The sequence below is a fragment of the Schizosaccharomyces cryophilus genome (genome assembly GCF_000004155.1).
Source record: "Schizosaccharomyces cryophilus OY26 unplaced genomic scaffold supercont4.1, whole genome shotgun sequence".
Taxonomy (NCBI): Eukaryota; Fungi; Ascomycota; class Schizosaccharomycetes; order Schizosaccharomycetales; family Schizosaccharomycetaceae; genus Schizosaccharomyces; species Schizosaccharomyces cryophilus.
In genome coordinates, this window is record NW_013185624.1 from 421,121 (window position 1) to 441,785 (window position 20,665).

The 20,665-nt window shown below is 37.5% G+C and overlaps 10 protein-coding genes and 1 non-coding gene across 11 annotated transcripts; 4 read left to right on the top strand and 7 right to left on the bottom strand.

Moving 5' to 3' along the window:
* Positions 1-13: 13 nt before the first annotated feature.
* Positions 14-765, bottom strand: SPOG_03761 (ribosomal-ubiquitin fusion protein Ubi1). The gene has a single exon (XM_013166025.1). The coding sequence runs from the start codon at positions 704-706 to the stop codon at positions 320-322; it is 387 nt and encodes a 128-aa protein (XP_013021479.1). The 5' UTR covers positions 707-765; the 3' UTR covers positions 14-319.
* Positions 766-851: 86 nt separating this feature from the next.
* Positions 852-1,675, top strand: SPOG_03762 (60S ribosomal protein L14). The gene is made up of 2 exons (XM_013166026.1): positions 852-1,009; positions 1,325-1,675. The coding sequence occupies exons 1-2, from the start codon at positions 902-904 to the stop codon at positions 1,619-1,621; spliced, it is 405 nt and encodes a 134-aa protein (XP_013021480.1). The 5' UTR covers positions 852-901; the 3' UTR covers positions 1,622-1,675.
* An 884-nt stretch (positions 1,676-2,559) lies between these two features.
* On the top strand, positions 2,560-3,951 carry SPOG_03763 (uncharacterized protein; the record flags this gene model as incomplete). The annotated part of the gene is made up of 2 exons (XM_013166027.1): positions 2,560-3,505; positions 3,527-3,951. The coding sequence occupies 2 exons, from the start codon at positions 2,560-2,562 to the stop codon at positions 3,949-3,951; spliced, it is 1,371 nt and encodes a 456-aa protein (XP_013021481.1).
* Positions 3,943-6,484, bottom strand: SPOG_03764 (HECT-type ubiquitin-protein ligase Pub2). Its single transcript, XM_013166028.1, has 5 exons — positions 6,173-6,484; positions 5,974-6,107; positions 4,412-5,856; positions 4,234-4,373; positions 3,943-4,180 (listed from the first exon to the last, which is right to left on the bottom strand). The coding sequence occupies exons 1-5, from the start codon at positions 6,349-6,351 to the stop codon at positions 4,081-4,083; spliced, it is 1,998 nt and encodes a 665-aa protein (XP_013021482.1). The 5' UTR covers positions 6,352-6,484; the 3' UTR covers positions 3,943-4,080.
* Positions 6,485-6,563: 79 nt separating this feature from the next.
* Positions 6,564-8,074, bottom strand: SPOG_03765 (purine nucleoside phosphorylase). Its single transcript, XM_013166029.1, has one exon. It carries the CDS (start codon positions 7,858-7,860, stop codon positions 6,901-6,903), a length of 960 nt encoding a protein of 319 aa, XP_013021483.1. The 5' UTR covers positions 7,861-8,074; the 3' UTR covers positions 6,564-6,900.
* A 741-nt stretch (positions 8,075-8,815) lies between these two features.
* SPOG_16115 lies at positions 8,816-8,915 on the bottom strand. Its single transcript has one exon. It is a non-coding gene; the product is annotated as a tRNA-Leu (tRNA).
* A 495-nt stretch (positions 8,916-9,410) lies between these two features.
* Positions 9,411-13,406, top strand: SPOG_03766 (nuclear export receptor Crm1). Its single transcript, XM_013166030.1, has one exon. The coding sequence runs from the start codon at positions 10,011-10,013 to the stop codon at positions 13,245-13,247; it is 3,237 nt and encodes a 1,078-aa protein (XP_013021484.1). The 5' UTR covers positions 9,411-10,010; the 3' UTR covers positions 13,248-13,406.
* Positions 13,252-14,968, bottom strand: SPOG_03767 (fusion and transporter Ugo1). The gene has a single exon (XM_013166031.1). It carries the CDS (start codon positions 14,732-14,734, stop codon positions 13,463-13,465), a length of 1,272 nt encoding a protein of 423 aa, XP_013021485.1. The 5' UTR covers positions 14,735-14,968; the 3' UTR covers positions 13,252-13,462.
* Positions 14,969-15,171: 203 nt separating this feature from the next.
* On the bottom strand, positions 15,172-17,323 carry SPOG_03768 (GNS1/SUR4 family protein). Its single transcript, XM_013166032.1, has 2 exons — positions 17,091-17,323; positions 15,172-17,023 (listed from the first exon to the last, which is right to left on the bottom strand). The coding sequence occupies exons 1-2, from the start codon at positions 17,231-17,233 to the stop codon at positions 16,093-16,095; spliced, it is 1,074 nt and encodes a 357-aa protein (XP_013021486.1). The 5' UTR covers positions 17,234-17,323; the 3' UTR covers positions 15,172-16,092.
* A 386-nt stretch (positions 17,324-17,709) lies between these two features.
* Positions 17,710-19,157, bottom strand: SPOG_05508 (uncharacterized protein). Its single transcript, XM_013166642.1, has one exon. The coding sequence runs from the start codon at positions 18,393-18,395 to the stop codon at positions 18,057-18,059; it is 339 nt and encodes a 112-aa protein (XP_013022096.1). The 5' UTR covers positions 18,396-19,157; the 3' UTR covers positions 17,710-18,056.
* A 218-nt stretch (positions 19,158-19,375) lies between these two features.
* Positions 19,376-20,426, top strand: SPOG_03769 (cytochrome c oxidase subunit VI). Its single transcript, XM_013166033.1, has 2 exons — positions 19,376-19,574; positions 19,813-20,426. Exons 1-2 carry the CDS (start codon positions 19,426-19,428, stop codon positions 20,084-20,086), a joined length of 423 nt encoding a protein of 140 aa, XP_013021487.1. The 5' UTR covers positions 19,376-19,425; the 3' UTR covers positions 20,087-20,426.
* The last annotated feature ends 239 nt before the right edge of the window (positions 20,427-20,665 follow it).

Genomic DNA, 20,665 nt, shown 5'->3' on the forward strand with positions numbered 1-20,665 from the left:
GAAAATACAAACACAGTGTGAATAAACGTATTGAAATCATTATTGGATAGAAATAACAGAAAAAGAAAAGAATTCTATTCAACAAAACGTGGTCGAACAACGAATTACAAAGGTAGATGAACGAATTCCAGCCATAAAGATATTCTATTATTTTTGAGAAAAGCTTGCTACAACCGTGCACTTTTATGTCTGTCAAAACAATGCCTCCAGGGGCAGTCGTGCAGGAGCAACGATATTCAGACAAACGCAAGAGTGAAAAACTCGAGCTTGTTTGTCCAAAGCCGTAAAGTAAGCAAGCGATGCCAGCCATGCAATGCGTTTACTTCAACTTCTTCTTGGGACGAAGTTGATTGGTATGTCCGCATTTCTTCTTACGGCAGTTGGTGGCACGGGGAGGGAGACGAGCATAGCACTTACGGCAAATTTGCTTTTCGCAGTTGTGCTTGCTGGCCAAAGCCTTCAGAGAGGGCTCAATGATACCACCACGGAGACGCAAGACCAAATGGAGAGTAGACTCCTTCTGGATGTTATAGTCGGACAAGGTACGGCCATCTTCCAATTGCTTGCCGGCGAAAATCAAACGTTGCTGGTCAGGTGGAATACCTTCTTTATCTTGGATTTTGCTTTTGACATTGTCAATGGTATCGGAAGATTCCACCTCCAAGGTGATGGTCTTACCAGTCAAAGTCTTCACGAAAATCTGCATCTTTTCTTTGCAAGCAACCAGCCTCTGGAGACTTTGTGTATGGCTTTAAACAACTTTAACACCTTTTTCCTCAGTGTGCCTTACCCTCACTGTTTCTGTTGTGACTCCAAAAAAGCAGTCACGCATTTTACCTAGTAGAAACCTTCGAGGTACCAACTTGTTCTTCCCCTAACAACTCACCACCAAAAATCAAGAATGGAAGGATTCAAGCGTTACGTTGAGGTTGGACGTGTCGTTCTCGTTAACAAGGGTGAGTACACCGGCAAGATTGCTGCTATTGTCGACGTTGTTGACCACAGACGGGTAAGTTGAAAAATTCGTAGTTGGACAGAATGTTGTCCTTCTGCAGAAAAAGGTATCTCTTGAATATTTGAAAATAGCTTTGTAAAAGAAATCATTACTTTAGAATTTGTTTGGGAACGCGGTGCAAGTTGGATCCTGGTTTAGCGAAAATTTTTTATCATCAAGATTATGCATGTGTTCCCTCACAAAGACTATTGTCTGCTTAAGGAAACCAAGAAAATTTGTTTTCGATGATTTGCGGTTATTTTCAAAGTCAAGTCAAGGATGCTGTTTTTTATGGATCATCACAGGAGTAAAGGCTAACGTTTTTTACAGGTCCTTGTTGACTCTCCTTGCCCTGAGTTCCCTCGCCAAGTCATCCGTCTTGGCAGTGTTGTCCTTACTCCTATTGTCATGCAAGTTCCTCGTGGTGCTCGCTCTGGTGTTGTTGCCAAGAAGTGGAAGGCTCAAGAGATCTGCAACAAGTGGAACTCTACTGCCTGGGCTAAGAGCTTGCAAACCAAGAAGGTTCGCAGCCAATTGAACGACTTTGACCGCTTTGCTGTCATGCGTCTCAAGAAGCAACGTCGTGACCAAGTTAATGTTGCTGTTGCCAAGGCTACTAAGGCTTAAAAACAGTTGATATAAGTCTTGACATTGCAATACAATATAAAACATTCGGTTCCATTCTATCTTTGCTCTGTATTTGTACCCTTATTTTTCGTAGATAGAGGTGTCTTGTAATTTTTGTCATTGTATGTAAGCACTCTGAGAACGTAGCTTCCGATTTAGATTCGTTTTTTTCTAGCACTGTAAATGTTGAAATTAAAAATTACCTAAAATGATGTTATCGTGTATTTGGTCTCATCCTTGGTTTTTTTTCTATGACACTTTCATAGTTGGTGATTTCTCGAACTAACCTTTCACCAAATATTCGGTGCCAGAAGGGAACACTTCTGTACTTTTCCATTCAATTTCCTTTTGGATCTTTGGAAGTCATTTCTTTCATTCATTCTTATTGAACCGTAGTGGAATAGCTGAAATTGCATGTTGCAGAAAGGTGTCGGCTTCCCATCTCATCGTTTAACATTATTAAGAAGACGTTTCTTCATTTGTTGTTTCTATTAGTATATCTTTCTTGTTTAGCTTGATTATTTTCTATTGTTCTTTAGGAAAAGGGAGTGTTCATGTACTTGCTCTGAATTCCAACTTGGTAAAAAACGAATTGAAAGACACTCGTTGATCGCAGTGGTCAATTGTACTCTTATCTAATAACGCCTTTTTTTATTCCTAAAAAGTGATTTAGGATTCAAGGGTCTGTTTCTATTACTGATCTCGATTTTGCTTGCTTTTCTCTTAAGAGTGAACGTGCAATACGCATCTTGGGGTCTCTTACATTTACAAATTATTTCTGTTTATTTCTTTATATTTATAATAGCTTTCTCCCGAATTGGGTGTTTTTTCCTGTATATATACTTTTGGAAGGCTCTCGTTTATTAAATACGAGCTTACGGTTTTATATTGCAAGTTATCCTCGGAATCGCATTTTTACTAACTTCCTTGCTCCATCCATGTTTCGAAACAATACGTTGACCCCCGGCAAAGGGGGTTCTAGTTTGGATATGTTTTCAGCAAACGACTTCATGACATGGATCGATGGTATGAAGCATAATTCATATGAAAACGGTTGTTCTCCGTTTTCATTCCGTCCCATACACGAATCTTCTCACAAAAAGCCCAGACGACCCTCGCGTTTGTCCATTGTAAATATATGGAATCAATCTCCTACCTCTGCCCGGGGTATGCTTTTCCCATTGGAATCTGACCACAAAGAGGAAGATATGGATGAAATTGTGAATGTCGATAATGATGTGAATGACTATGAAACTCATAAAAATTTTATGATCGATCAGAAGAATCATGAACTTAATGAAGATGAGGAAGAAAAGAAAGATAATTGGCAATTGGATCAAAATTTGGAATGCATCGTTTCTGATGATGAAGCTTCGGATCAGGAAGGTTTTTACGAAAGAAGCGAAGATGAATTGGAAGACGAAGGACAGGAAGCAGAAGATGGATTTTACGTATCTCGAACAGATGAAAGAGAAGATCCGGAAGTAATTGAAATCGATAGTGAAGAAGAGGAGCAAAGTCGGCATGATCTCGATGAGAATAATGATCAAATCTTATCTCACCCAGACTCTGAAGAACAGAATACTGAAAATCAACTTCGAAATGCTTTGGATCCCACTCAAAGAGATAGTATGAGCTCTCAGGCATCTCAGTCAAGTCTACATACGGGTGCGGTTTCATACCCAGAGCTAGTGCGTCTTAGCTATGAACAAAGCGGTGTTTCTGAACTTCTTAACCAGTATTCAGAAAGTACGAAGATCGATTCTCATAATAATCCGGAAACAGACTCATCTCTTTTCTTTCGCCGTCCTTCTCTCGACCGTGCCACTCGTTCATCTTCTTTCGTTAACCCTTTGATACAAGCTGGAAAAGGTGTACGAGATGGTTTATTAAAATTCAATTTAGAGAACGCTGAGACGGATGAATCATACACTGAGTTAGACGATACATTTTCACGAATTAAACAGGACAATGTGAACAAATTGAATGAGGAAGCTTCTGAGTTGCTTGAAGAACTCAATGATTCTGATACATTTCAAAAATTGGTAAGACATGAGATTGAACCAACCGTTTCTGATACAAGTGGTGTTGTTGATGAAATTCAACAAATTGATGATGCTTCCCAGTTTGTGTCCTTTTTGGAAGATACACGTTTGGTACCTTCTAATAATTTACAGCCCACAAAACGGAAATTGTCGGAGTTGATGGAAAACATATCTTCCCCGGACTGTAGCATGGCAGACGCTTCTGCTATTTTGGAAAGTTCCGATTTCTTAAATTCTAATTCTGCTATGTCAACAATCCCTAATAAAAAGCGGCATCTTGATTAAAAAAATTTATATTTAACTATATTATTCACTTAATTGCAATATTATTATTATTATTATAAATAAATATCATTAAAAAAAAACAGCACATTTGTCAATACCAAGTAAATTGTTCCAGGCTTCTTTCTATATTTATTCAGTTCCAAAACCAGATGTTTCTTCAATAGCAATTGTGAGTTTGCGTTCCAACTCTTTCTTAGACTCATATGGAGGTATGTCTAGCCGGTTAAAACTACACAGTTAGTAAGAATTTTAAGGCCGGTATTAACCACCTTGGATACTTACCATGTATGAGCTTTTGGAAGTTGAGAGACAGAACCAATACTTTCAAGAGTAAACTTTCTTGGTCCATCACTGCCATGTAAATCTTTAAATCCGCCCAAAGGCAAACGAGAAGTACCGGTAGAAAATTGTAAAAGTTTTTGCTAAAATATTAGGAACTGTGTGAAACTGATAAACATACCTTCTTTTCAATCGGCCAATGACTTATAATCTCCCAAAACCAAGTGACTATTCTATCAGTTTCTGTGTAGGCTCTGTAATCTGTATAGCGTTTCCAATCTTCAACATCAATGTCTCGTTTACCATTCAATAGTACATCAAGCTCATTTTCATCGAAAAGGAGTAATACACTATCGGGAATTAGCTCATTTAACCCTTCTTTTAAAGCATCAAATTGCATATGTGTTGAACGAACTAATTTGTAATCTGTAAGAAGTCGAAGATATTCCAACTTATTTTCATCTGTAACAGGTATATTTCGACCATTAGGTATAAGATCAATTGTAACAGAATCACCAAGTCTGTTCTCTTCGCAACTAAAATTTAGGCATAAAAATTCGTCCACTTTATTGTTACGGATCCAGTTCAGACTTTCATAATAAATTTCGTCTATATCTCTAAAGTCTTCCATGACCATAGGTTTTTGAAGAAGTCGTTTATAAAAAGGAAGAACAAATTGGACGTCCAAATATCGACGATGGAAGATAGCTAATCCCATTATTCTACCTACAAATCGAAAATACGTCAAATGTTCAGGATTAACATACGAGGAAGGGCTTATTCGAAGTCCGTAATTATCCTGAGTGGCATATTCAAAAAGAGAATAAGAAGGATTGAAGAGAGCATGTGACAAAATATAGAAAAACTCTCGAGAAACACCGCCATAATCCAAACCATCTTCATTTCGAAACCGTACAAGAAGCCGTTTTCGCATATCCTCAACGGACAGCTTCATTATAATATCGTAAGCATCTTCCAGAGCGGTAGCACGATTTACTCTCAGCTGCAATTGAGTGTTATTTACGGCCATCTCTGGCCTTTCGTACATATAATGAAGTTTTCGGAGGTACGACTCATGTAAACTTTGAGATTGCTCAATTGGCCTTCCAGGCAATAAACTATCTCTTGGATCACTCCAAGTAGTGGTTTTCGTAACATGGTCAACGAAATAAATATGATAATCTTCGCTTAAACGCATCTCCCAATAAGCAGGTAAAGGTCCCTTTTCAACAGCCACTTGTTGACGCACGAATTGAGCAAGCTGGTAGTTTTCAAGCAGGTGTCTGATGACATTTGGATCCAAGTTGATTTTGAGCTTCAGATTTTCGGGAAATAAGAATCCAGAAAAGTTCTTTTGCAGTTGTTCATCATTTAAAGAATTTAGTTTTTCTAAAGTAATAGAAGAATTTACGGAAAGCTGCGGACTAAGATAGTAATACATGTGTCCAAAATCATCAATCCGCGTCTCCCATGTGTTTAATTCATTATCATTGAATACCGCAATATTTTTCTGGGACTTATCGTTTGAGATTTCTTCAGGCGACAGCTTGCGCCGCTTAAATTGGCAATAAACAGACCCACAGTATGAGCCATTGGCAGAACGCAAAGTAACTCGAGTTTTATATTCTAAATAGTTAGTTATTGAATACAAAAAATCAACTTTCAGAGGTGGCAATGAATTGCGATTTCTAGCCAAGAGGAAAAAAGGTGAAATCAATGGATCAATTCAGCCATATAACCTACCATCTTTAGAAAAGTGAAAAGGCATAAATGAGTCAATTGACACGGCCCCTAGGCCAATGAATCCATCAGAAACCTCGTTCGCCCGCTTCTGATCAAAAAGTTGTAACAAGACGATGCTTTTCGGATTCACCACTCTAAAATCGACTGTTAGAGAACATTCACATGCCAATTAGAACTATAATACTCCCTGGTTACTTACAGCTTGTGAGTGAATCCCCACGCTAATCGGAATGTGCCACTTGCATAATTTGTTTTTATAAGTTGACCATCATCAACTGTAATTATCAAATACGGTTTCATAGACCGTAACAGACCCTGTTTCCAGAGTCCGTCGACTTGAAGAATCGTTAATTGGACCTCAAAGCGGACGTTTTCCATTCATAGAGTCTTTTTTACTAAATGGTTCAAATTCTTCCGTTTTGGCTAGAATTCTTTATGCTTTCGAATAAATGAGCTACAACTTGCGAATACTACTTCAATTCAGCGTTGATTATATTTTCTTCGACTTGCGCGTTTCGTCTAAGTATATATTTACAGGTGGATGTAGATGTCACTCACCCAAGGTACAATTGAGAATGCTACCTCAAAGCTTGCGGAAAAATATTAAAGGTTTTTTATATTGACGAGAAATGGAATGAATTTTATCATTGACGTAGCAAAAAGAGAATTAAAATACAAAAAATGCCTTAATCTCATTAAGCGTATTTAAGTAATGGAGAATTTGAAAGGCTATAATGAAGATAAGGAATGGCTATGGCTATTGGGACAGATCCAAGAAAGAATGCCATTGAACAAGCACAAAGGAACACATAAATATACAGACAAAGGAGGATAAAAAAACAAAAAACTTGCTGCAAAGGACATTTTTCATCAAATTCGAGAGAAATAATAGCGAATAATGGAATAGCCAAAGGTAATTTAGTGGATCTAAAGGCCATTAACGAGTGATTCGACAATTTTTCGAATATCGTTTGCAGCGGCAATGCCGACTTCCAAAACTTCAAGATGATTAGCTGCACCCTTGGACATGATTTCAGAGCTGGTATCCACAGCATCCTTGCCAGAGGGGCTCTCTTGTATAACAGCTTTATTGGTGATGAGGGAGATGGCCAACACACGGATGCCACAGTGACGAGCTACAATAACTTCTGGAACAGTAGACATGCCGACTGCATCAGCACCTAAAATAGATAACATGCGACATTCTGCACGTGTTTCGAAGCTTGGCCCAGAGACAAAGCAGTAAGTACCTTCATGGATAGGACGGGTAATGGAGTGAGCCTTGACGGCATCGTAAGCAAGTTTGCGAAGCTGTAGATCGTAAGCATCCGAAAGTGCGGGAAATCGGGTTCCAAATTCGTGAGGGTTAGGCCCTTTAAGAGAGTGATTACCAGCAAGACCAGGGAAATCAATATGGTCTTTCAAAATCATCAAATCTCCGACATTGAAATTTTGATTGACACCACCAGAGGCATTGGTAACGATCATTGTTTCAACGCCTAAAACCTTCATGACACGAACGGGGAACGTAGCGACGTCCATGCTATAACCTTCATAGGAATGATAGCGTCCACACAAAACCATCGTCGGAATGCGCTTTTCTCCTATATAGGCAAAGATCAATTTGGAGGCATGTCCAGCAACATGAGAGACGTGGAAATGAGGAATATCATGGTAAGAGATTTCGTATTTAGGCTCAGACAAGTCAGCAGCCAAAGTACCTAAACCACTGCCACAGATAATGGCGAGTCTTGGCTTACTCAATTCTTCCGGTACTTGGCCGATAATATAGTTCCTAGCTTCCATAGCTTTAATGTAAATAGGACTATGAGGTGGAGCAACGGGATGAAGATTGGAGGAAACGTGAATGTCAGTATTGTTGGTCATTTTTTCTTAGATCTGAGACAAGAAGGAATTTTTGAATGGAATTTTTTGGGAAAACAAAAAATAAAGTAAAGAAAAGGCAAAGAAAAGACTATCAAAAGATGGCAATGAAAGCAAGTTAGGTTATGTGGTAAGCGTTGCGAGTAAGAAGGTAAGAGATCAAGTAATCCCCAAAAAAAAAAAACAAAACAAAACAAAAGAAACAGTTCAGTAGGTGCAGGCGAAGGGAGTAAAATATCCGTAAATATAAAAAGGAAAAAATTTGATTTACCAAAGAAAATAGATACGAATAGCCGGAAATATTGAAAAGGTCAGATTGACATGGTACAGACAATCTTAGTGAATTGATTCGAAAAGCAATTTAGAGGAACCTTGTACAATGACTCTTCTATTAAAAAAAATAGAAAAAAAATGGATGTCTGAAGACATAAGCTGGATTCATTTTACTGTTCAAATTGGATTGTTTACATTTTAAAAAAAATATATATAATAATAATTCTTCGTGAAAGGCGAAAATCTGGGGTTTTCAAAGGACCACGAAGCCTTAGAAATAGATTTGTTAAAAATAGTATTATTAAAAACCAACAGTGAAGGCTGTTAATGCTGTCATTCAAGTCAATAGTTTTTCGTCTGAAAAGATGAGTTTGGAACCCAAACATCACAAAAGGATAGCAAGTTCTTTACAAAAAAATATTTTAAACACTTAAAAGAACATTGGACGTCCAAAAAGAAAGGATTCTTCTCTTCTGATTTTTAAAGTATCATAGTTTTAAGACGATATGTATCGTTTTAAACATATACACTATCGTACTATAAAATTTATGAGGAAAAGTGCTAGGTAAATGTGGAAACATCCGAAGCATACCAAAAGCATAGACAATGAGGATGAAAGTAAAACAAAAAAAACTAAAAGATGGGATTTGAGATGCTTGAGAATTGATGGGATGAAAAATATTTTTGCGGCGAGTGAGGTTCGAACTCACGCGTTTTACAACAGCAGGGTTCAAGGCGTACTCGCCTCTTAAATCTGCCCCCTTAGACCACTCGGGCATCGCCGCTTGTTGTAACTTTACTTAATTTTACAATATATATTGGCAATTTAGAAGAACCAAATTTAATATATCGATTTCGACACAAATACGTCCGTTCAACACATACCTACTCATCCCTAATGCTATTTTTCTTCTTTTTCGTATTCTGTAGCTCATTTACTCCGACTCATTGTAAGACCGAAGCCTACGTTTTGGCTGTCGACCATTCGTACAGTCCATAAGTAAATCAGCTTTGAAACCATAAAAGAACGCAAGAGACTGTCAAGAAAGTAAACATTTTGAAGGACAACGTTAGAAACCATCAAAGCTTAGAAGTTTTAGTAAAATAAATGACAAAGAATAATTCAGGGAGTTTTCTTGTATAAACAAAACGGTTTATTTATTTTTGTTCACGAATTATTGAATTATTTATTTACCTATTAAGCCAGTATCTTCCAGTGCCGTATTCAAAATAACCTTTATCGTTCTGCCACCTAATTGTGTTCTTCTACCTTCTTTGCTGCACCAGCCTTGCCGCTACCACCTACTCTCACCCAACACCTATATCTTTGCATTTTTTTTGTTCAATTTTCCCGGGATTTTACCCGAATTTTTTCTATCTTTTCCTTTTCTTGTCTGTTTATTTCCTTTTTGCATAAACTCTTGTGTTCTGCTCATTGTAGCCAGAATCGCCGTATAAACAGAAGAAGCTGAAAGCGAAATTGACTATTTGACCTTATTTAGAAGAAAAAAGGGAATTATTTATCAATAGAGTTTTAGTTAATCACACGCTGACTATCTTTGATTTCAAAGCATTGTCGAATCTTTGTTCGCCGCAATCTTAGGTAGCCGGAAATTACATCCAAAGGTAACTAATCTATTCCTACGTTCTTGATTAATCAAGTTTTGTAGTTGCGTTGTATACGTGGGCACGAGAAATTTTAGGTTTCCGACCTTTTATCTTTCTATTGGTAATTTATTATTCTTTGTATCTCATTCTTAGCAGGAAGAGAATTGAAAAAGATTGTTTCTCGTCTTTATTTTATTTTATTTTTTCGATTTTCTTCGTTATATCTTTTTCATAGATTTAACAAAAACTTTGTCGTTTCTTGATTTTTCATCATGGAAGGTATCTTGACTCTTGATCGAGAGTTAGATGTAGGTCTTTTGGACCGCATTGTTCAAACGTTTTACATGGGTGCTGGTGCAGAACAGCAAGAGGCCCAAAGAGTCTTGACCCAATTTCAAGCTCATCCGGATGCTTGGATGCAAGCAGACGCTATTTTGGAAAAAGCAGAATTCCCTCAAACTAAATACATTGCTCTTTCTATACTTGACAGGCTCATTACTACTCGATGGAAAATGCTTCCTAAAGAGCAACGTCTTGGTATTCGTAATTTTATCGTTGCTGTCCTAATCAAAAATTCAGCTGATGAAACTTCTTTGCAGCAACAAAAGACCTACTTAAATAAATTGGACTTAACACTCGTTCAAATTCTGAAACAGGAATGGCCTCACAATTGGCCCAATTTTATCCCAGAAATCGTCCAAGCTAGTAAAACCAATCTCTCTCTCTGTGAAAACAACATGATTATCCTTCGTCTATTAAGTGAAGAGATTTTTGACTACTCTGCCGAACAGATGACTCAAAGCAAAACCAAGAATTTGAAGAACCAAATGTGCGGTGAATTCGCTGAAATCTTCCAACTCTGCTCGCAAGTTTTAGAACGCGCCCAAAAACCAAGTTTAATTAAAGTTACCTTGGAAACTTTACTGCGCTTCCTCAGCTGGATCCCTCTTGGTTACATTTTCGAGACGGCCATCACAGAACAAATTACTAGTCGCTTCCTTACCGTTCCAGCTTTTCGTAATGTAACCATGGAATGTCTCACCGAAATTGCTGGCCTTACTTCTCAACCTCAATACAACAATAAGTTTGTTGCCATGTTTCACCTTGTCATCAATGCCGTAAGCTCAATGCTTCCATTGCAAACTGATTTCCGTGAAGCATACGAAGAGAGCAGCTCAAATGAGCAAGATTTTATTCAAAACTTGGCTTTGTTCTTGACTACCTTCTTTAGCTCTCATCTACGTCCTTTGGAAACTCCAGAGAATCAGGAAATCCTTTTGGTTGCTCACTCTTATCTTCTCAATATTTCGCGAATTAACGAGCGTGAGATTTTCAAAATTTGTCTGGAGTATTGGGGTAAATTGGTTTCCCAGCTTTACGAAGAAATGCAACAGCTCCCCATGTCCGAAATGAATCCCTTACTTAATCTTTCCAGTCCCGCTTCCCTTATTTCCTCTAACCCTGCCATGTTAGCTAACCTGCCCTTGCGCAAACATATTTACAAAGATATTCTATCTACTCTTCGTTTAGTCATGATAGAAAGCATGGTTAAACCCGAAGAAGTTCTTATTGTTGAAAATGACGAAGGTGAAATTGTTCGTGAATTCGTTAAGGAAACTGATACAATTACCCTTTATAAATCTATGCGTGAGGTACTGGTTTATCTTACACACTTGGATGTAGTTGACACTGAAATTGTTATGACTGAAAAGCTTGCTCGAATTGTTGTTGGTACAGAATGGTCATGGCAGAATCTTAATACTTTGTGTTGGGCTATTGGCTCTATTTCTGGTGCTATGAATGAAGAAATGGAAAAACGTTTTCTTGTAAATGTTATTAAAGACTTGCTTGGTCTTTGTGAAATGAAACGTGGCAAAGATAACAAGGCAGTGGTCGCCTCTAACATCATGTATGTTGTTGGACAGTATCCCCGTTTCTTGAAAGCTCACTGGAAGTTCTTAAAGACTGTCATTAACAAACTTTTTGAATTTATGCACGAGTATCATGAAGGTGTTCAAGATATGGCCTGTGATACATTTATCAAAATCGCTCAAAAATGCCGCCGGCATTTTGTTGCTCAGCAAGTCGGGGAAAGTGAACCATTTATTAACGAAATTATTCGTAATTTACCAAAAACCACTGAAGACTTAACTGCTCAACAAACGCATACTTTTTACGAGGCTTGTGGTCACATGATATCTGCTCAACCGCAAAAACAGATTCAAGAGCATCTTATCTTTGATTTGATGTCGTTACCTAATCAAGCTTGGGACAATGTCGTTGCTCAAGCTGCTCAAAATGCTCAAATTTTGGGAGACCCTCAGATTGTCAAGACGCTTGCCAACGTTTTGAAGACAAATGTTGCTGCATGCACATCTATCGGTGCGGGTTTTTATCCACAAATCATGAAAAATTATGTTGATATGTTGGGTTTGTACAAAGTGGTCAGTGGCTTAATTTCTGAGGTTGTTGCTGTCCAAGGAAATATTGCTACGAAGACACCCCATGTCCGTGGTTTACGAACTATTAAAAAGGAAGTCCTCAAACTCGTTGATGCCTACATTAGTCATGCAGAAGAACTTGATCTTGTTAGTCATACCCTCATTGCCCCCTTGTTCGAAGCAGTCTTGTTGGATTACTATAATAATGTTCCTGACGCTCGTGATGCCGAAGTTTTAAACCTCATTACTACTATTGTCAACCAGCTAAGTGAGCTTCTTACGGATAAGATTCCTCTTGTGTTGGATGCGGTATTTGGTTGTACCTTAGAGATGATTAGCAAAGACTTTTCCGAATATCCTGAGCATAGAGCTGCTTTCTTCCAATTATTAAGAGCAATTAACCTTAACTGTTTCCCAGCTCTACTGAACATTCCCGCCCCTCAATTTAAATTGGTAATCAACAGTATTGTTTGGTCGTTCAAGCATGTCAGCCGAGACATTCAAGAGACCGGTTTGAACATTCTTTTGGAGTTAATTAACAATATGGCTAATAGCGGTCCAGACGTTTCCAATATTTTCTTCCAAAATTACTACATTCCATTGTTACAAGATATATTGTATGTTCTCACAGACTCTGACCACAAATCTGGATTCAAACTTCAAAGCTTGATTTTAGCCCGGTTGTTCTTCTTGGTTGAGTCCAGTCAGATAACCGTTCCTTTATACGATCCCACTCAATTCCCCCCTGACATGAATAACCAATTGTTCTTAAGACAGTATATTATGAACTTACTGAGTACTGCTTTCCCCCATTTGCAGCCTTTGCAAATTCAAGAATTCGTCCAAACGGTATTAGCATTGAACCAAGATCATCCCAAATTCAAGTTAGCTTTACGTGACTTTTTGATTCAATTAAAAGAATTTGGAGGTGATAATGCTGATTTGTATCTTGAAGAGAAAGAACAAGAAATAGCAGCTCAACAAAAGGCACAGATGGAGAAAGCTATGACAGTTCCGGGAATGATTAAACCAGTTGATATGCCTACGATGGAAGAAGAAGAGCTTTAAGGAATGAAGTTAAAAAGGTTATTTTATTAGATTACAATAAAAAAAGATGCAAACTTAATATAGGGATATCAAAATTAAATTGTTCGATATATTAATTTCTTTACTACTTTTTGAGATTAATGTGCTGATGATATTTCAATCATATACTTAGTTCCACAAAAGTTTTTATAATTTTTCGATAATGACGCTATATTATCATAGTAAGACCCATTAGCTCAAAATTCTACTTCTTCACGAAAGTTTGAAGACAAAAAGTTCAAAGCCAGAGCGCTAGTTATACCCCAAACTCCAACTCTCCAACCACGATATAATCCCTCAATTCCAAAACGACCTGGATCTTCTTCACTGAGTAAGCACCAAACTGTACCAGTAATACCTGTATAACGGCCAGCAGGAACTATGGTCTGAGGAGGTAAATCACATTGGTATTGGGCCTGTGCTCTTCTTAAACAGGTTTCCAAAGGAATCTGCAAGGCAAATTGTAAAGAAGAAGTAGTGAAGCCTACAAAAGAATCCATAATAGAAGAAGATCCTAAAAAGTTTCTAAACGCAATAGGGAACAAAGAGGAAATAGCAGTTGGGAGACTTGCATAACAAATAGTAGGGAAAATTAAGGATGAAGGACAATATGGAGGCAAAGATTTTAGACAACGAAGAGTCGATAAGGAAGTTTTATGAGGAGAATTGAAAGAGTTAACTGCGGTTGGATCAGACAATGACGAGGAAGAAGTGATTGGAAAGAGAATAATTTTTGTCCTTGCAATATCCAAAGGGGCTAAAACAAGGGCGGAGATTGCAGATGAAATGGATTTCACAAACACTGACGACAATGGACGAACAGAGTCCACGGGCGGCATGATGTTAGGATCGGGAATGGAAAGAAAACCAGAAAAAGTTGCAGAAAGCCAAGTCTGGAATCCGGAATATAAAAGATTATAAAGAAATGTCACAGTATGTCCCTTCCATAAACCTTTTGCACCTTCCTTTTCCCATAGCGAGGAAATAATGCTTTTGATGGAATAGCGACTTGGAGAAATTGTAAACGTATGAAGGGTGTTCGCATGAGCAGAGGTGTTTACGTATCCCGAAGGCTCAACGCATATCTTTTCTTTCAGGTCCTCGTTGACAGTATTATCGAGTGATGGGCTTTCAAAATAGGCATTAATCTCTTGTTCATCATCACTAACATCAGAGAAAAGATCATGCTGCTTGGTATGTTCATCTTCTTCTTCTCTAGTTCGAGTACGGGATATAGAGCCCGCAGACTTGTCTTTGGACAAATATGCTTCTACTTGGCATATTGTTTTCGCAGCCTCCAGAGGATGTATTAAAAAGGTAGTCAAATATTTCGTTACAATAGCGCTCTTCAAAGCATCAAAAATGTCGTTACTATTGATATAGATTTCCGGTTCAAAATCTGGCTGCGGGACCGTCGATGGGCTCACTTCTAAGTTATTTGCTAATACATAAGGGCGATAAGGATTCATTGGAACACTGCCACGTCTTCTTTATTATGCTTTATATGAGCTTCGCGCTGTTTCGGTAGGATGTATTCAAACCAAGTCAACTCAAGCCAAATGAAGAATTAAATCAATCTTCTAACTTTTATTCGCTTAATTCTTCAAATATCGTTCAAACATCCAAACAATTCTTCTTTCTGGACTAACTGAAACAAATTGGATGTCTAAGGACTGGTATGTAAATGCCAGTAATATTTTATACGAGTATGAAGGATAAAAGCTTTAGAGTACTCCTTGCCCTTTATAAACTTTCTTTCTTTTTTCTTCCTTTCTTCTTTTTTTTATTATTTGCAGTATTTCCTTTCTACCTAATAAACTACGTTACTATTCATGAAAGCCGTTCAGTTTCGACTTGTGCACGATTTCTTGATACATTAATGTTCTCTTACAGAAATAATGAAAGGCATAAAATGAATCAAATTTTGTCTATTATATCCATAACCCGGATAAGATTATTTAGAAGCTTTAACAACAACCTTTGATTAAAGAGCAAAGGCAAAGAGAATAGTCCATCCTAAACCATATGAACAGTTGATATATATTTGCTGTTTGTACTCACAATATGCAAACCAATCCGTTTATTTTATAGAAGCCTCACGACGTACGCATTTAAATATGGTTCTACGAAATAGCATAAAAGATAAGATGGAAGATTTAGCAACCGACAAATTAGGTAGCGTATGCTCGAATAAACAGAAGAACTTAATTCCAATGAAACATAGGATGAACGAGACATAAGGATTCCGTCAAGCAGATAAATAGATAACCTTCTTTTCTAAATGCGGACACGCAGTACGAACAATATAAGTTACGAATACCATAAGTAGGAAAATGCTCTCTCTATTAACTATTAACTAATACAACGGAAATTCAACAAGAGCAAGTTGACCCAAGCAAATGCAAAGATTAAAAGAAGGACAATGGTTTCGCCAATGAAAACCTAATTAACCGATGGGAATTTGAGCGTTCCTGCAAAAGGCACATGAACGAGGGGAAACATTTAGATAAGCAGCATTAACGAAGGACTTTGCACGAATTCGCACCAAACTACTATGAAAGAAATTACCAGGAGTGGGATTAAACACACACATAATAACTACATTAAGCAGCTGTTTGCTCATCGAAAAATACTCGAACAACCAGACCATCCATGTCATGAAACATGCAAATGGTATGCAAACATGATTTGGACGAGGTTGCACATTTGACAATCCCAGTTGCAAATTTTACCTCAAAATAATAGCAGGGAAACTTATATATATATAGTTAAAGAAAAGCAATTAGATTAATTGCACGTCCTGCTCACAAGGGCCTACTTTACCAAACTAAAGCTTACGGGAGCGAGCGGTGAAAGGGGAAGAATTGGACGCAGTTGTAGCGGCGAAAGCTGCTTCAGAGGCAGAAGGCATAGAGGGAGTGTCATCAGGCTTGCCAGCAGCTTTCTTGGCATTCTTTCTAGCACCACGCTTAATGTAGGTATTGGCGTAAAAGCCAATAAATAGGAATAAGTAAGAGGAAAGAACACCACAGCCGAAAATAGCAGCAAATAAAGAGCCAGAGCAATCGCCCGTGTGAGGCAACCAGGGGAAGAAGCGGTAGGCAACATGAGTATAGGTACCATAGTAGCAGAGGACGAGGTCAATAACAAATTGGATAATTTGAAAACGGGTAACCCATTGCTTCCACCAGACACGGCGTCCACAAGCGGCTAAGAAATAGTAGCTGTACATGATAACGTGAACATACAAGTTCAAGGTAATGACGACCCATTGCACGGAAGTACGACCCAAAAGCTGAGTAAAGCAAAGCAAAGCGGTCACACCGTGATGATAGCAGTGCAGGAACGCAAGAGGCTTTTTCTTTAGGAATAAGAAGACAGTGTCGAGAAGCTCAATATACTTTGTCAAGTAGTTCAAATAGTAAAGAGTGACGAGCTTCTGAGTAAAGTGACGAGGGTCACAAACACAATAGAAAAGACCATGGCGAACAAACATGGGAAATACTTGTTCAAACATAAGAGCAAGCAAAGCACCACTAATAACAGTCAAGATAAGGTTGTGCAACTGAAACAAGCGACGTTGTTTCACGGGCTTTTGGTTCTTCATGAACGCTTGTCCACTCAAAATAATTATATAGTACAGAGTGATTGATGCAATCACACTCGACCATTGGGATATAGGCGTTTGTCCAGGAATGAACTCAAAATTTGATGGATTCCATCCTGTGGTGCGGATACTGAGTTGTTCAAACAAATACCTTTGCAAATTCAGTTAGTACAAATTCTCTATGTCAGTGTTTTTTTATTTTTTTCTTCTTTACTTACCATAGATCCAATCCAAATGGATGGTCAAGGCTGGGTCGGTGGATTTTCAACATGTGTGTTCCGGTTAAGATCACTGTACCAAGTCCCAAGACCAAATGAGAAGTACAAAACAAAGGAAAACATCGGTATGAAAAAAACGACATTAAAATAGAAAAAAAACTATAGTTTTATTTTTATAAATAAATATTCGTGTTTTCCGTAGATACTATTTTTTTTTCTATATGACAATTTTCATATGGGGAGACCAGTCAATTTTCTATCTCGATTTTTCTTTATTGAGAATTCTATCGTCCGAACCTCGATATAAACATATCTGTATAGAGTGAGAAAGAAAACAAAAAACATTTCTTTTTTAAAAGTAGCATTGAGCATTGCATTCATCTTTCATTTCTTTCTTGCTTGCATTGTTTTAATTAATCTCTGTAATGTAACGAACACATGCAAAAGAAAAAAGTTCTCTGTCAAGATTATCATACTAAGGAGTTTTCATGTTATAATACAAATAGAAAACAACTGTTTATTGCTTAAAGTGTTGAAATACTGACTTTCAATAAGCTACTAATTCTTTTGAAGAAGTATATCTATAATTTCATTCTTACTAACCATACGAATGCAAATGTTGTGGAATAAATTTATTAGTTCGGCCGTCAAAAATTTTTCTAACTGAAGAATTCGTTAGCCGTCATTGTTAAACTATACATAATTTCTTCATCTAGTAAGTTAGGCCCTATATAATTCATTAACCAAGTATATAGTATCGATCATTTGAATTCACCATTCCCTCTTGGTATCTTTGTTTACGTTGATTCACTGTTATTATATATCATCGTAGTAGTATAATTATGGGTATTATAATAAAGGAATATTATATAAAATTAGCTGTTTCCTCCGGCAATTGACATTCCTGTGTAGAAGAGACAATTGTCTTAATGTAAACAACATAGTCTATCGGAGCGAAAATTTATTTCACTGACCTACCATTTTCGTTACTTCACTGCGCATTGCTTTTAGGAAAGTGTAAATGAGATACGCAATGATACACGATTTGAGGCTTGGCGCAGTCTTTTTCATTTCGACGGACTTTCTTAATTCTTCCATGAAACTGCTAATTGGTTTTATGTAACGAAGAAACAACAAAGCAATTATTGCAGAAACGGCCAACATCTCAATACTTTCAAGTATAGACAGCGAAAAGAGTATACCAAATCTTGTTCCTTGCTCATAATGAATGCCATAATAGAGGTATCCTAAAGGAAAAGACGAAAGCAGGACTAAGGAGAGGCATAGTATATATTCTCGACACATTGATAAAATGGAAAAATATAAAAAAAAAAGACTATACGACGATATTGTGCTGTTCCATTCAGGTAATTAACGGCGCTCCAGCTCGAGTTCATTTGTATTTGTCATTGTTGTTTTTTAACAAGTAGCATTGTACTCTAGCTTTGTACTCCAGTACAATGCTTTGACCAACCACAGACTATAGAAAATGACTGGGTAGCTACACGAAGCAACAAGTGACCTGGTGTTACCTGGATTTTGGTGAGTAAAATAGACGAAAAACAAGAGCTTGTAGAGCGTTTCAGTCCTAGAAAAAGGTTTCTTTATTAATTTTTTCGCTGCCTTTTTATTAGTCAATTTGGTCAAAAGTGCCCTGAGGAAGTGTGCCTCTTCTTAAGGAGAAGACTAGTCTGACGAGAAAAACATGTGTAGATCCTAAATGATCCTTTGGAAATGAAAATGGCTAAACCTGTGAGCAAAAGAAAAAAGAATACAAAGCTCTATTGAAGAGGCACATCCAAGCTGCTGCTTGCCTAAATCGTACAGTTTCTCCATGTGGGTACGAAAGCCATTCGGCAAAACCTATCGTTCGACGACCTTGGCCCTGTGGGATTAAGACCTGCTTTACGTTTTCTTTCCATCCTTGGAAGTCTGTTGTACTGTCTCGTGGATGTTGATCCTGCCTTGCAACTTGGATACTTAACTTAACAGGACTTAGCAATTAGAAGCCATTGGTTTAGCTTGTAGCATCATCCAGCTTTAAAGTTTAAGGACTTTAGAGACAGGTATCGTAGTTTTCGCTTCCAAGCTCTCTTGGAAACGCTGCAACCCACTTCGACTTTTGAAGCAGCTTCAAAAGTCGAAAAAATTCCAATAAAAAGCTTATTTATCTTTTTTCTTTTAAATATTTTTACAGGAATGGCTTTAAACCATGCCTACTCCCCATACTCAAAGTTCATCCTTAAATTCCCCATATCCAATACTCAACTTCCCACCTTCTTTCACTCCCCACTTTTCGTTTGTAGGTAAAAAAATCCGGTTCAATTGATTCAATATGAAAAATTTCCAACGTCTTATTCAATCTCAAGGTCGTTTTGCTGCCTCTTCTGCTATTGCTCGACCTTCCCCTTTGCGTTTTGGTTCTGTAGGTCAGTTCCGCTTTTCTAGCAATCACTCTGCTTCTTTGGAAGAGATTAATACAAAGTAAGTTTTTTAGAATCGCTTTTTTGCATAATGCATGAAGAATAATAAAGATTTTTAGGCCGAAAGCTGGCTTGCATCGATCTATACAGCTTTGGGAAGTACTTGAATGGGTGAAAGGAGAATTCTATTACCCCGTTTTCAAGAAATTTACGACTAGAGCTGTGATAGAAGATTTGAAGCTACTACCGTCACTCTTTATCTTCTAAATTCGCAATGTTCGTGTATTAATCTCTTCTAGGTACAATGACTTTTTCACCACCGTTCAGGATCAGTTTGAACTCCAACGTGGTCTTAACAATTGTTTTGCTTACGATATTGTCCCTTCTTCCGATGTGATTGAACAAGCTCTTCGTGCTGCTCGTCGTGTCAACGACTTCCCTACTGCTGTTCGCATTTTTGAAGGTGTCAAGGCTAAATTGCCAAGCAAGGAACAATACGTAGCTTATGTGAAGGAACTGAAGCCTGTTTGTGAAGAGCTCGGTATTACTTTGAAGGAAGACTTGTTCCATTAAAAAGGAACAGTTCCTTTTTTTATTCCCTTAAGGATTCATTCTGTTCTGCTCGTGATCTTTTCTTTGGTCTTTCTTTTTCTTTGAAATCTCCCCTTTATAATTTCTAAAACTTTTTTTTTCATTTTGTTGCAACGTAATTTGGTCTCTATCCCAATGGGGTTTCCATTCGGCTGTTGAAAAGTTACTAGCTGATGACCTAAATTTTGCTATGTCGTGTTTTTACCTCATTTTCCTGTCTTGCCTTGAAAGAGGTATGGATCAATTCCAAGGGAATAGAGAAGGTTCCTTTCTTGCTTTTGAAAATTACAACAGATAATTAAAACAACTTGCAACTTAGTCCATCTTGTAACTTAGCTGTACTGTAGTGTTCTTTTTACATTGTAAAGTTCTTTTTGATCATGATCCAGTAATTAGTTATGATTATTCACGATCTGATTGATTGTCGACATCCATGGTCGTCGTAGATTTCCAAGCACCGCTACCTTTTTTACTTCATTTTGTTATTTTTATAGAATTTGAAAAGTAATTGATTCATAATTTCCATGATCGTCTAGATGTACATTTTCATTGCTGAGTGCA

What these genes read in the sequence shown, in the direction of transcription:
- SPOG_03762 (XM_013166026.1), top strand. Translation starts at nt 902, where the DNA reads ATGGAAGGATTCAAGCGTTACGTTGAGGTTGGACGTGTCGTTCTCGTT. An exon ending in ACGTTGTTGACCACAGACGG is followed by an intron (nt 1,010 to 1,324) that starts GTAAGTTGAAAA and finishes CGTTTTTTACAG; the next exon opens with GTCCTTGTTGACTCTCCTTG.
- SPOG_03768 (XM_013166032.1), bottom strand. Translation starts at nt 17,233, where the DNA reads ATGTCGTTTTTTTCATACCGATGTTTTCCTTTGTTTTGTACTTCTCAT. An exon ending in CCATTTGGATTGGATCTATG is followed by an intron (nt 17,024 to 17,090) that starts GTAAGTAAAGAA and finishes GAATTTGCAAAG; the next exon opens with GTATTTGTTTGAACAACTCA.
- SPOG_03764 (XM_013166028.1), bottom strand. Translation starts at nt 6,351, where the DNA reads ATGGAAAACGTCCGCTTTGAGGTCCAATTAACGATTCTTCAAGTCGAC. An exon ending in TGGGGATTCACTCACAAGCT is followed by an intron (nt 6,108 to 6,172) that starts GTAAGTAACCAG and finishes AGTCGATTTTAG; the next exon opens with AGTGGTGAATCCGAAAAGCA. An exon ending in ATTGGCCGATTGAAAAGAAG is followed by an intron (nt 4,374 to 4,411) that starts GTATGTTTATCA and finishes CTAATATTTTAG; the next exon opens with CAAAAACTTTTACAATTTTC.
- SPOG_03765 (XM_013166029.1), bottom strand. Translation starts at nt 7,860, where the DNA reads ATGACCAACAATACTGACATTCACGTTTCCTCCAATCTTCATCCCGTT.
- SPOG_03769 (XM_013166033.1), top strand. Translation starts at nt 19,426, where the DNA reads ATGAAAAATTTCCAACGTCTTATTCAATCTCAAGGTCGTTTTGCTGCC. An exon ending in TTGGAAGAGATTAATACAAA is followed by an intron (nt 19,575 to 19,812) that starts GTAAGTTTTTTA and finishes AATCTCTTCTAG; the next exon opens with GTACAATGACTTTTTCACCA.
- SPOG_03761 (XM_013166025.1), bottom strand. Translation starts at nt 706, where the DNA reads ATGCAGATTTTCGTGAAGACTTTGACTGGTAAGACCATCACCTTGGAG.
- SPOG_03767 (XM_013166031.1), bottom strand. Translation starts at nt 14,734, where the DNA reads ATGAATCCTTATCGCCCTTATGTATTAGCAAATAACTTAGAAGTGAGC.
- SPOG_03766 (XM_013166030.1), top strand. Translation starts at nt 10,011, where the DNA reads ATGGAAGGTATCTTGACTCTTGATCGAGAGTTAGATGTAGGTCTTTTG.
- SPOG_05508 (XM_013166642.1), bottom strand. Translation starts at nt 18,395, where the DNA reads ATGTGTCGAGAATATATACTATGCCTCTCCTTAGTCCTGCTTTCGTCT.